The 13996-nt window shown below is 41.5% G+C and overlaps 1 protein-coding gene across 2 annotated transcripts; it reads right to left on the bottom strand.

The window, feature by feature from the left end:
- Nucleotides 1-27: 27 nt before the first annotated feature.
- SFR1 (SWI5 dependent homologous recombination repair protein 1) lies at nucleotides 28-2640 on the bottom strand. Of its 2 annotated transcripts, none has more exons than XM_015867249.3 (4): nucleotides 2583-2640; nucleotides 1958-2073; nucleotides 1184-1564; nucleotides 28-986 (listed from the first exon to the last, which is right to left on the bottom strand). In XM_015867249.3, exons 2-4 carry the CDS (start codon nucleotides 2051-2053, stop codon nucleotides 795-797), a joined length of 669 nt encoding a protein of 222 aa, XP_015722735.1. In that variant the 5' UTR covers nucleotides 2054-2073; nucleotides 2583-2640; the 3' UTR covers nucleotides 28-794. The 2 variants fall into 2 exon arrangements, with proteins under 2 accessions (XP_015722735.1, XP_015722736.1); XM_015867250.3 differs by having other exon boundaries at nucleotides 2586-2640.
- Between the last annotated feature and the right edge of the window lie 11356 nt (nucleotides 2641-13996).

Here is a 13996-nt window from a genome sequence, read left to right as displayed (position 1 = left end):
TTGGGTTGAAATAATAAGAGTAAAACATTTTGAAAAGACAATGTTTATTGGAGAATAAATGAAATGCTGAAGTTTTATTTAGTGTTACTGCAGAAAGGTAAATGATGCTGTAATTGAAGAACCTCAGAGAAAATGTCTCAGCTCTTAAATGATCTAGTACAGCAGACAGACAGCAGTTGCAATTTTCTTGCTCTCACTTCTATTACCAAAAGCTGTGGGAGATCCCCTAGAAATGACTGTCTGGACAAGGATCAGTGCCATTATGGCATATTTCCTTTAGCAATCATTAAAGCTATTAAGAACATCTAATTGCAGTTCCAGAATATTAACATGAAAATTAAGCTATCTTTACCTGACTTGCAAAATGCTGTCATTAACTGACAGGCAGCAGGAACAAATGTGGAAGACAAACAAAGAACTGAACCCTTCTCCCCATCTGACCATCAACAGAAATGATAATTGATTTGAACTTGCACTCTGTCTTAAAACCATGAAGACTAATCAAACAACTGTCTGCCTTCTACCTGTTAAAGTATTACTTGATTTCATTTCACTTTAAGTAATTCACTGACCTGCCTCTCTAGCCAGTCTTCCAGAACAGTCTGCATAAGTTCAGTTTTTACTATAAAGTAATGGTTTTTACAGTGCCTACCATATCTAAATACCAAGTTTTACCATGAGAAAACCTCTTACCAAAACAAAGTTCATTGTCTGATCAACACTTGTTAGTTTATCAGTTCATTCAGTCTTTTTTGTTTATGCACGCGTGTAACTGAAAGCTTTGCACCAGTAGATTATGTGTCTACGAAATCTTCTTCTGTTCTGCTGTAGTGCAATAAGTGGTCTTCCAATCCAAAAGTATCTATCAGCTGACTGAGACTCACTTTCTTGCCATCTGCAGAAAAGGCCGACTGCAGCTCATACAGCATCAGCTGGGTACTGCTTCTCCACTTCACTATCAGAGCCTGCAGGTCAGACAGGTTGTTCTGGAATTGGGATTTAAAAAAAAAAAAAACAAAAAAAAACAGGAAGAAAGAACAGCAACATTTCTGCAAATGAAAAATGATTTTAGTACCCCGCAGAACTATTTAAATTAAATGCTTTAAACTGAGCTAATATACAAACACCACTCAATTTCACTTCAAAGAGTGATGTAGAAGTGCTTTCTAGAGATTGTCCTTACCTTAGATCGGTACATCTTGACCAGTTTGAGCCTTCGAAGTAGTTCTTCCTTCTCTTGCACTTGTTTCATCAGCCTTACTTTTTCTTCTATGGACTGCTGCTGACTAAGATCAACCCCTACCACATTCTCTGCTGATTCACAGAGATTGTTTTCCTGTAATGGATTTCTGAAATAAGTATTTCCAGTGCAGTTTCTTTCCAGGCATCCAGAACTATCTTGTGATGTGGAACAATCCATGTTTATCTTTGGCGGACACTGACTGTCAACATCTGCACAGTCTTTTTCTTCAGTGTCTACCTTGAGCTGCTTTGCCGCTGATAAATTAGCATTAAACGAACGTCTTGTTTTCCTTAATCGTTCCTTTAGAGTTGCACTCATTGGCTAAAGAAAATGAAGAACAAAGAAAAAATCAACCGCTTGTCTTTGATCAAATTTCAGAGAACTTTTCATCCATGCAGAACATGTCCTAAGTAATGACAACTGTAAAACAGACTTCTGAATTGTTGCTGTCTTTTGCGATCTTCCTTTCAGGTGGAAAGGAAAATCCATGGATGAATCCTAAAGCACAGGATAGTTAAGGGGCATTTGCAACCAAGCCTTATCCAGCATAGCTCCAGTTTTTAATGATACACACTATGGCAAGTTTGAGTGCATCGCTATAGTGCATGGGAGGAGAAACACCAAAGCAGAGTGTAGCATTTTCAAATACAAGTCACAGGAGGTCACTTTACATATATGGGAACGAAGAAAACAAGGACTTGTAAGTTTTTATACCTGTTTTCCTGAACTAGTCCTCTGTGGAGCTGCTGTCCCAGAAGCCTTTGGTGTATGGCATAAAGATGTCAGTTTATCACACGCTGCTTCCTCCATCTCAAGGCAGATAGTAGTTCCTGTTGAAAAACAACAAATTGTGTGTTGCTGTTCTCACCTGATTATATTGAGCCGCATGGCTGCAGGAATGAGTAAAAAGCTCTAGTAAGAAATACTAGGCTTTATTTTCTAACGGTTACAAATTGTTACAGGGGAGCAAGAGAACTTATGAACCACTTGGACTAACATGCCTGTAAATCAAAGGTCAGATCCCACAACATCAAACTCATCAAAAAACCCTTAGTCCAAAGAAACTGTATTTTCTTAACCTCAAAACAGAAGCCCCTTTATAAACCCTGCGAGCAATCGGGCTCCTCAGTACTGTGTTTAGTACTGTGTAGTACGCCAGACCGGCCCCTGGCGCTGCGTGCCTGCCCTCCCACTAACAGCCCCCAGCTGCTTTCCCCGAGAGACCTTCCACCCCCCATAGAGAAACAGGATTAAGGCCGGGGTGCAGCGGCCCGAATAGAAGAGCAACCCGCCGGAACCACCCATCGATGCGCCCCACAACAAGCAAAACAACACTCACAACCCCTCAGCCGCCACAACGACCCGCCGCCTGCGCTTCAATTTCCCGCTTCCGGGCCAGTGGGCGGGGCGGGTTAGTGAGGCTTTTAAGGTCGTGTTGTGATCAGGCGGGCTGATGCTGGGTGCTCTTGTTGTAGAGCCGGATTTGTGGAATACCCAGTGCAGGATATTTATGTGGATCCCATACACGCTTCTGCTGCAGATTAGCTTGTTGCACCTTCTATGCCAGCATTGGCAAGCTGCCTTCTGGCTGAGGCCTTGCTTGAGCTGGCCGCCATCTTGCTGTGCGTACTCCTACCTCAGGGAGAGGACCCGAAATCAACATGGTGTGCTCCATGGTGCAGGCTGTAGGATGAAGTGGGGCCTGGTACTTCAGCACTGCCAAGGGAGACACAGCTCTGCCTCCAACAAAACACTTTTTCTACCTCCAGCAAAGCACCTTCTGCATCAGATGCTGTCTCCTCATAAAAAGGGAAAAGCTGTATGTTTCCCCACAGACTTTAATCCCACTTCTGATCTACATAAGATTTGTTTGCTTTTATGTAGTATAGCTGTGCTAGGACTGAGAAAATGATTAAAAAAATGGCTGTAATGATGATTACTACCACATGCCGTATCAGTCCTTCCTGCTGCATTGGCTGCACGTGGAGCAGAAACACCTGCACAGACTTTGTAGATCATGTCCCTAATTTCTGTAGCAGAATGACAGGAATTTGATGTCAGATTACTCCATGCAGCCATAGAGGAGGATGCTGGACTTCCAGCTAGATGGAGGCAAGATGCAGTATTGCATTGAGGTGAGTAAGCTCATTGTAGGTAACATTAGCAGTTTGACCCTAGCTGTGCTTATTTGTTTTCAATAGAATTTTGCAGTGCCAGTAAAACCTTTTTCTCTCATAACATCAACAGTAAAGATATCAAAGCATTCACAACCCTATTGTAAGTTGGGCCAGGAGACTAGAATGCTATGAGGTTGTTTGTGTGTGAAACAAATGTTTAGCTGTGTGAAGTATTAGTGTTAGTTTGACGTTAGGTTGTGTGTTTAAACCATATGATCAATTGTAACTGTGCAGAAAATATACAATGTAATATCTCCCCTGTTGCTTGAGGCAACTGTGCTGTGAGGCATTTTTAAACCCTAGTGTGACCTGGCACTTTTGATGGTCTATTCCGGCTAAATTCATGTCATGTGTTTATATTTTAAAGTATGTATTAAAAAAAAGAAAGAAAGGGGGCAGGGGAGGACTTTTCAAGTAAAACAGTGAGATTGCTTAAGGAACTTCTTCTGCGAATGGATCAGTTCAGATGGATTTCAAATGCACTGGAGCTTTGAGAAAACACGTCCCCAACTTCACAACATGTTTCCTTCTGTCTCAGGGATGGTCCCAGCTTTAAATTACTCATGCTCTGTTGTACAGACACGCTAACAGTTGAGTTGCACAAGAACAACAGAAAGCTTAAGATTTTAGATCATTTGCCAGCTGAGATTCCAGTAAGATTTTACAAGAACATAACGCATGAAAAAGTCATCCTGTGCATTATCATTATCATTGCTGCCTTATTAGAGCAACGCCCGTGTGCCCCACCCCAGCTGAGGATTCCAGTGAGGTGGAGACTGGGTATAGAAGGATGGCTCCACATGTAAGGTTCATGTGTTTAATTTAATGCACGAAGGAAAGAAAAGGAAATGTTATTCTTAGTGTTCACTGATGGGTATTCACTCTAGGAGGAGGTTCTGCTTCGAGTTAGTGTTAAGTGTTCAGCTGCGTGTACCAGGTGTGTGTAGGGGTTTACTTTGTGCTTACATGTGTGAGCAGTCCTGCAAAAGCATGTGAGTGGTTGAGGATTGGGCAGGAGGCCTGTGACTGAGCTGGGAGCTGGAGTCGAGTCACTGTCCAGAACCTATATTGCAGAAATGCCGTAGTGTTTGATATTGTGTTATCCACATCTTAGCAATGGCAAACAGAAGTGAGAAACAGTGTATTTGCTGAGCATACTGCTGCCCTTCACAAAAACTTGGTTCCATGAAGGACCTCTATGAAGGCTTCTTAGTTTTCCTTTATTTGGTTTTCTAGTGATGAGGCTTTCTTGATTGGGCTTTTTCAGTTTACACCAGTTGAATGGCAGACGACTCACCAGCACAAGTGAAGGATGTTCTCTTTTTAAGGTCTCTTTCATTAACATTACATTTCTGGAGAAGCTGTAGGGCTTAAACATCAGTGCTGACATGACAAGAACACGTTACGGTCCCCCATGGCATTATCTGTTGTAGCACATCCAAAGTGGAGGGTAACAATAAAAGATACCAACTGAGGGGTTGACCTTTACAGATTCTTCTCTTTCAAGGCACTAGGAATGTTTTCAGAGTGCCAGAACTTCCATTTAACAGCTTGTTGGGCACAAGAGCTGGGCCTTTTTTTTTCCCCTAAGCATTGCCAATGAGTAATTGAGATGTTAGTCAACATACAAAGTCTCGAGGCACTTATGCATTGTCCCTATTTCTTAGTTTTTGAAATCTATTGATCTTGCTTAAAGCCAAATGATGTATCCTGACGCATGAAGTACTCTGCGCTGTCTGCATGTTTTCTCTTGCTTGGGGCAGCAGGGTGGAGTGTTTTTGAGCATCCAACCACCAACTGCTGCAGAAATGTTTCAGTTCCTACCCACTTCAGCACAAGCCTTGGGCTGTGTTTTTACTGGCTGCAATTCATTCCTCAACAATGTTCTGACTTGTTTATAGCTGTGTAAATATTTTAAAGGAACGGCTGCGTAGATTTCCAGAGTAAAACCAGTTTAGACTACAACAGAATTTGACCTCAAGACACAGTTTCTGTGTTTGTAATGGTGCAAATGTCCAGTAGTTACACTGGAGTCCCTAGAATGACATCAGCATAAAGCTAAAGCAAGAGTAGAATTGTGCTGCTCTTTTTGCTGTGCATTTTGGTGCTTGCTTGGGCAGCCCCTTTTTTCCTTCAGTTTTCAAGGTACCTGTCTTGAAAAGGAAAACTGAATTAATTTATTGCAGCTGAGAGGTACTGCAATTTGCCAGTACAAATGATAATAATGTAAGAGCCAGCTGAGATGGCCTTCCTAGTTCTTGCTGCTGCATGTGAGAATAACCGAGTGGGTGAGGCACAGAGCTAATAAAAGGGAACGACATAAGAACGCCTTTTATTTTTGTGTCTGCTTGTGGGATTTTCTCTGACATAGTCATGCCAAAAATTACAGTGTTTGAAGTCTTTATGAGACGAGCAGGCAGCGAAAGGAAACAATAAACAGACCTTCAGTCTTTTTGTCTTTGGTGGGGAACCGAATGATCATTATTTTAAGTAAATTTAAGCCTTTTAAATCTAAACCCGTGCCCAGACTAGTACCTGGTACAGCCTTTTGTCATGCGTGATGGTCTAACCATATTTTCATGTTAAAGGTATTAGGTGTTGTTTTTCTTGAGGAACATGCATCTGTCTGCCCTGCAGTGCTCACTCAAGGCAGCTGTTAAATTGGGCTTGCTTGCATCCTGGTGTAAAAAGTCACTTTCAACTTCTAGAATGAGATTGGAGTGAAGAAGTTCTTGTAGAAATTGTGGGTGAAATCTGGCTTGGTCTTGGTGTCCTAATGTCCCGTGTTTTCAAGTAACAGAGGTTCTTGCAGCTTGCTCAGCTGTTACTGGGGAAAAGTAAACTCCTTGGTGTTTGTCTGAGCAGAGTCATTGGGAGCTTGGCTGAAGCAAAGTGAAGGCGGAATTTGAAGCTTGTGTTTCTCTCTTATTCTACTGCCTGGAATTGCGGTAGTTAAACTAAATTGACACAGGCTGTAGTGGAATTCGAAGAGTTGCTTCATTTTCTGACATCCTTGTACATAAGTTCATTTCATGCTGTACCTTGTAGACTGATAACATTTACCTGTGCTACTGTCTGGTGAAGCTAAAAGCGTGGTTATGGCTTGATTGCAAGTGTTGATGGAGGTAATTTGAGGTCAGTTACCTGTAGACTGCAGGACTATGGAAGGGTAGCATGCACTACGCAGTGAGTACCATGCTGGGGTGCAAATCAAATGCTGCAGCAAGCAGATAAGCACGTGTAAAGATGCACAGCTTACGTTCTTCCTGGATTCTTTGGGGTCTCACTGCGGCTCTGAATGTAGACATCAGTGATTCTTGTCTGTTAGCACTTCATCAACATCCATCATTAGGGTTTGTTTTAGGAAAGTATCCATAATACTGAGCCACACCTCCTTCCCTCCCAAACTGCTGTGTCAGCATGCAGGATTTGAAAATACACTTCCTCCAGGTTATTAAGAAACAAAAGAACTCATTTACCTGAGGCGAGAGAAACCCTTATGCAGTCCAAACTTAAAGGTGTTTTCCTAAGGTTGAAGTATTAATGTGGTGTACAGAGAATTTTCCATCTTTGGATACGGTTGACAGTAAAGTGCCATTTATTTAGCTGAGGTTTCAGAGTGGCTGTGCTGTCTAATACTGAGCTATGCTCATACTGCAGACCAGGCTCAGAATTCAAAATACTTGGGGGAGAGCTGGTTGAAAGGTTTTGTTTTGTTTTGTTTTCCCATTTTCCTGTTCATACAGTTAATAACTTACATGATAATTGCAGTGTTACTATTGTTGTAATTGATGGGGTATGGCTGCATGTTATTTGTGCAAACAAAATCCCTTCTGAGCACAGCTGAAACACAGTGTTTGTGAGCTAACTGGAATGTTTTGGTTCTGGTTATTTACAAAGTAATTTCCTTTCTGTGTATTTTTATCTGAAATAACTGTATGTTGAACCTTTATCCACGTAGGTGTACAGAAGGAGCTTTTCTAGAGAGTTATAGCAGTTACGCTAATTTCATACCACGTGAATGTGTTGGATTCAGTCCTTGTGACACTTGAAGTCACAGTGAGACCTCCTAGTGATTGGAAATGTATCTATAGGTGTCCCTGTTCATTGCAGGAGTTGGGTGAGCTGAACTTTAAAGGTCCCACCCAACTCAGACCATTCTGTGATTCTGTAAAGTGGAGCAGAACTGGCCTCATGTTGGATGTCTGCAGAAGTAAGTGGGTTTTTGCAAGGCCGTTTGTTGTCCTTGTGGAAGTTAGCACAAGTGTGTCAGGTGGGGTCAGCTAACAGTAATGTTTCATGTGGTGTTGAGATACTTCAACTGACTGATCGTATCAGCATAATGTAGAAGAGTGCAGCCAGTCCCCTCAGCACATTTGGGTGGAGAACATTTGTTCAGGAGTGCTGAAATGGCAGCAAGAATAGAAAGAAAATTGTTCAGTGAACCAGATTAGAAACTGCTATAGAAACTGCTATCCACTTCATCTGGGGACATTTTCATATCAGTCGACCACACAGCTTTGAAGTCCTGGCATCAGTAACATTAATCACACATCAGTAGTCATGGAAGAAGCTCTTTGTCAGCCTCTTTGACAGCAGTCATGCCAGTCCTGCAACTGGAAATCACCTTTTACAGCTGAAAGGAGCGTTACTTAGGTTTTAATGTTTTCAAGCTTAGTGCATTTTTCACCGAGTTATGATTACAAATATTGTATTGGATAACATATGCCTGAATATGGTATTTCATCATTTCATCAAATACTCGGTAGTAGCTCAGCACATGGGTATGCATTGACAGGTTTTCTCTTGAAAGACTCTGCTGGAGTGAGATCAACAGACAGATCACAGATAGATCATCGTGGAGCATTACCTAACGTGTACCCTGCCTCTTGAGTCTGTGAAACTGAGCAGGACTAACCCTCCTTGAGTGCTTGATACAGAAATGTTCTGGGATTAATTCACATGTAGACAATATACAACAAACAGTTCTCTTGTATTTGATGATATGCTTGTTTATTAATAAGCTGCTTATAAGTTGGGAGCTGTACATCCTCATATTACACCGTACACTTCTTTGCTCCTCAGTGCTTATCTTTTTTTACTAGTTTGTTCAGTTGTCTGAGCTTCCACTCATGCTGACAACAGCTACTGTAAGCTAAAGAATAGGAGTAGGAATGTGTCATTCTGGTAGTCCCTATAAACTCCAATCCTGTCTGTAGTTCATTAACCTCCTCCACATGAGCTGACTACTCTTGTCTCTGGCATTTGCTCAATCTCTGTTTCCATTGCATTTTTTCCCACTTGATCTCTGTTTTTCTACAGCTTCATTTTAATATTTTATGTACATGTGTTGGCTTGTTGATTTCTTTGTTTGATTGTGTATTCCTGGCATGCATTGGCTGTTACAGATGTTCTTCTCTCTTCCACATTTTCTTTACTGTGATTGAGGGATATCAAACCTATTGATGAGTCGGGGCATATATGTATGTATCAGCATTTCAGTGAGCCTTAGGTATTGGATACAACTGTTTGTTGGCAAAATAATTTGCTTCTGGAAACACTAAGATCAGTTTCCAGTGTACAGTGTTCATGCCTGCACTGTTTAAGTAAATACCTAATGAAACTGAAAGTTAAACATTGCCTGTTGGTCAGGTATATGAGCTTCACCAGTTTGGCACTGGTTGTCGTTTACCAGCAAAATGTGGTAGTTTTTACCTGTAGTTACAGGTTTAAAGACATCTGCAAAACTGCCAGATTGTTATTATCGAAACAGCAATTAACTGAAGTGTGCAATTAAACTGGACCAGCATGTGTTAAACAGCCTTGGGCAATGCTGGGAATGAAGTCCCCAGTTCAGCAAGATATTTAAATACACATTTTACTTTAAGCATGTGGGTAGTCCCCGTGGAGGCTAGTGATTATGGGGAAAGCTGCTGGAGCAGGGAAAGCATAGTCTGCTGTTCAGACCCCTACTGGCTTCTATGACTGTTATTCCAACACATAAAAGGATGGTTGTGAGAAGAAAGTGTTACGTTCTGCTGTGAGTGGAGGAGGGAAAGTGATCCTCAGACGAAGCAAAAGAGGCTTGTTTTGAAACTCCCCAGACATTTTGTAACAGCCACCATAGCAGGGTGCAGGCCCGATTGCCTTGGGAGGCTCTGAAACCTCTCTTGTTCTTGAAGTCTTTCACAGACTTTCAAATCTGTCAGGTTAATCTGGAGCTGGATCCTGGGGCAGAAGGATGGAATGAATACCTACTTGAAGGCTTTTTAAGTCTTATTTTTCTATAGCTGTACAATGTTGTACGCTTCAAATTACACTTATACCTCAGACCAAGTGTGTAAAGACTCTCACAATGTCCTTACTGGCTTAGGTAAGTGTCATTATGTCAGAAGGGGGAGCAGTGAAAGGGAGATGTCACTGAGTTTCTCGTCAGTAGGTTGTTTTTGCAAGAGAAACAAGATTTGGTGAACACAGTGAGGAAACTCCAGTCATACACACACTTCATTGTTTGTGAGGGTTCTTCGTGTCATATCACCACTGCATTTGATCCACGACTTTTTAATTTTTCCATCATACTTAACAAAAGCTATTTTGTTCTGGACTCCTTATGCTGGAAACTGAAAATGTTTTTAGGTACAGAGATTACAAAACCTTCAGCTGACATCTTGAACCATGGAAGTTAATAAAGTAGGAGTAAAAGGGCGTTTCCTTTGCAGATGCAGGGTAAGTAAAGCAGCTACCATAACATGCATCTGGCAACCCTGCAAGATCACTAAACATACCCAAAAGATCCATCCCAGCAGTTACATCTGAAATCCATTAAGTAAAGATAAGCCCAAGGTGCCTTGATTTTGATGAGGGAAGACTGCATGTTTTCACAGGTCTCGTGAGTCACTTTGAAATGAAGAGTCTGAATGACAGCTAAGTTTCCAGCCAGTCATCTCGCTGACGCACAAAAGCCTCAGCTTTTGTTAGAGGCAGTAGTTCTGCACTTTGGGTAAGAAAAGGGACTTTTCAATCAGAGACATGGAAATAGAAGTGGGCATAGCTGGAAGGCTCAGAGCGAGGTCTGAGAATCTGCCACAAACTGGAAATAAAGGCTACATAAGTATTTTGGATCTAAGTTTTGAATGTTCACTTGCAAATGATTTAGAACTATTTCAAAAATGATCTGGTAGCCTGAAGTTCAAGTCCTGGTGCAAAATATAGGCATTCTTTTCCCCCAGGGTTTTCCCATGCCAGCTGAATAGCGCAGTGTACTGGTCATCATGCTGCCACTTCTCTGTTTGCTTGTGATTCTGAAGGTTCTTAGCACTTGAGGAAATCTGGTTTGTAAAATGAGATGCTCTTAGAGGCAATGTTGTATGAATGATAGAATCACTGAATGGCCATTACTGGGGAGGTCAAGAAGCAGAACATTATCTATGGCGAGCCTAGCAGCCAGATTACATTGAGAAGCTCTTGTAGTAAAGTGAGCTACTGCTTGTTGTCTTCTCTGTATATTCCTTGTTTATTGATTCATTGTAACTGAAATTCTAGCACCTTTTACCATAACTCTGAGCTATTCCAGGAAAAGCCCCACTGTGCAAGGCAGTGTGACCTCAGAAAATCTAGGATCTTCTTGTTTATGTAACCATCATGAGGACTGCATGAAGAAGTCAGCAGTTAAAAATAAAGATGTGTTCTTGCCTCCAGAGACAAGGAGTCCTGCAGAAAATAAAACTATCCCAATCAAATCTGATATATTGGAGAGCTGCCCTACAGTTGTTGTCTTGACGTTGTCATTTTGATTGTAGAAATGAGTTACAGGTTAGTTAGATGAGTTGTGGTAAATGCAGCAGTTCAGATATCAGAATTCTAACTCTGCATGAACGAGTCCAGCCCATGCTACAGGGTTGGTTCCCTGACTTCTGCAGGTATTGTTGTTACTGCTGCACAATAAACATGGGTAGATGTTACAAAGATTGAATTGTTCCACTGTGCTTTTTTGAAGCAGGGATAGTTCGGGTGGAAGTACCACAGCCTGGCACTGATCTGTTCTGATCTCTGCTGGGCCACAGATTTTCTTGTAGTTTATCCTTCATTGAACAGACCTTGGTTGGAATTAGTGTATCGCTTCTGGATTGTATGGGAAAGGTGTGTCTGGCTAGAGCGAGTGAGATCATGCTGGCAGTAGCATGATCTCTAAGAAAAGGTGGGAAGCTTGGAGGCTGGGGGGAATGGAAGCAGAAAGAAAATTAGTATGAATGATCCCAAATACTGTTGTTAACCCACGTAAGAAGAAAGCTACAAACTGAAAAATGTTCTACGTTAAAGAGCAGTAAGGAATCCTAAAACTGATTGAAAAACACTTGATATTGAACTGCTAGCTGTGAATTTCAACTTCTACAGTGCTGATCAAATATTTGTTTTCCTTGCTATTGATAAATGGTGTGACTCCAGCTATTCTGCAGCCTTAGCCATAGTTTCCAGCTTTTACTTCTGTTCATAGTTAACTCAGAGGTAAAATATATAATACTTACACTAAAACTATACAAATCCTCATATAACAATAGAAATTGAGAAAGACCTTGTACTTTTTAGCCAAGATCTTAGAGAAAGTTCCCTGTGTGGCAGGAAGCTGGATCACAGTTTCAGTCTGTGCCAGCTTTCTCATTATCAGAGCAAAGGCCAGTATCATGACTGGGACAACCAACAGCAGAACAAAGAGCTCACTATAGACAGGTTCCTCTGTCTAGATGCTCCCAATTACAAGGCTGAAGAAAGACTATTGGGCTTTCTGCAAAGCTGATACAAGTGAGACTTTTTATAAGCAATACTTCCGATTTTTAATATGAATTGACGTTCTGTACAGAGTCACCTGTAATGTCTGTCATCCTCTGCTGAAAGAGACAGACTGACTCAGCCACGAGCGGAAGCTCAACAGTGTGACTCCTTTAGTGCCTGTTCCTGATGTGTTCTTAGGGAGTCAAGGACTGCTGATAATGTCCTGTGATGGCACTGATGAAAGCTTAAAACATGTTGGCTTTGTTTGCTCTGTATGGTATTTATTGAAAGAGTCATATATTTTATGGAGTCATTCAGTCCATCCACCCTGTTCTATTTCCTAGGAAATTAGCTGATGATTTTGAAATTGCTTAATACTGGAGGTTATCGTGTGAATTAATGCCATAATAAGGAGGAGAAAGACATTGTACTGGTGCACAAGTGATGTAGAAACTGTTACAAAATCTACCATGAGGCTCCTTTTTAGTTTGAGTAAGAAAAATTGTGCATAGTAGCTTATGAAAAACGTATTGAAAATGTTGCTTTTATTATGGTCTTTCTGTGTGATACTGTGTGATACATGTTACTTCTAAAGGAATAACATTGTATTGAAGGCGTTGTGCACTACATACTAAATAGATCTGCTGCTGTACTTGCTTGCCTTATGGAGGTTGTCTATTCAGAAGAACTAGCGAGCTTTCATTGGGGGGGGGAAGGCAAAAAGACTAGAAGTCATTGCACTTGTAATTTAAATTTAAGAGAAATTTTAAGTGAAAATTTTTAGGTATTAAATCAAGGAGTAGAAACAATGTGCTGCAAGTTAAATCATAGAGTGGCTTTGTCTGGAGGGACCCTTAAAGCCGTCTGGTTCCAGCTTGGGCAGGGTTGCCAGTCACTAGATCAGGCTGCCCTGGATCCCATCTAGCCTGGACTTGCTCCTCTGGCATTGGGCATCCACGCCTTCTCTGAGCAGCCTGTGCCTCACCACCCTCTGAGTAAACCATTTCTTCCTAATGGCTAACCTAAATCTCTCCCTTCTTTTAGTTTAAAGCCACTTCTTCTTGTCCATACTTTTAACTCCTGTTAGACTGTGTAAAAAGTCAGTCCCCCTTCTGCTTGTAAGCTCCCTTCAAGTACTGGAAGGCCACATTGAGGTCTCCTTGGAATCTTCTATTCTCCAAGCTAAATAAGACCAGCTCTGAATCTTTCTTCACAGGAGAGGTGCTCCAGGCCTTTAATCATCTTTGTGGCACTACTCTGGACTTGCTCCAACAGCTCTACATCCTATGGTGCACATTTGTGTCCAAGAGGTTGCTCAGCAGTTCCTGGGGAAAAAAAGTGGCAGTCATGATTTCTTTAACAGTGTTTCCAAGGAGAGGGCAGCTCTGAAGAAATGTTACTGGCTGTGCATGAGATTAACACATTTAATTCAGTGCTTTTTACAGTGTAAAAGAGAAGGGTCTTCAGCCTCAGTACTGAAAACATGTGCTTCCAGCTGCCATGTGTGGTGTGTTCTGGAGACTGATAACTACCAAAAGCCTCATGTTCTGTCTTGTGCTTCCAGTCCTGCAGGAGATCAGCAGTCTTCTGGCCATGTGTATTGGATAATAATATTTTATGCCTCTGGAATGTATTTTCTAATAAAGGAGTGCCATTTAAATTAAGGCTTTGCAAGCCTGTACATGGCAGGTGAGGCTTTGTGCCCCAGGAAAAGCAGGTGCAGAAAGATAGAAGCCAGAATGAAGGATTCAAGTCTTTACTGGGGACCAGTGCAACAAATAAATAGAAGCAGAAATTGGAATTAGTT

This window comes from Coturnix japonica, chromosome 8 (genome assembly GCF_054131305.1).
Source record: "Coturnix japonica strain WE chromosome 8, WE-NBRP24, whole genome shotgun sequence".
NCBI classification, from domain to species: domain Eukaryota; kingdom Metazoa; phylum Chordata; class Aves; order Galliformes; family Phasianidae; genus Coturnix; species Coturnix japonica.
This window is presented reverse-complemented; position numbering and strand designations above follow the sequence as displayed.

Excerpts from the sequence above, each read along its gene's own strand:
- SFR1 (XM_015867249.3), bottom strand. The coding sequence starts at position 2,053 with ATGGAGGAAGCAGCGTGTGATAAACTGACATCTTTATGCCATACACCA. Across the intron at positions 1,565-1,957 it reads GGACTAGTTCAGGAAAACAG|CCAATGAGTGCAACTCTAAA; the intron begins GTATAAAAACTT and ends CATTTTCTTTAG. Across the intron at positions 987-1,183 it reads TCAAGATGTACCGATCTAAG|AACAACCTGTCTGACCTGCA; the intron begins GTAAGGACAATC and ends TCCCAATTCCAG.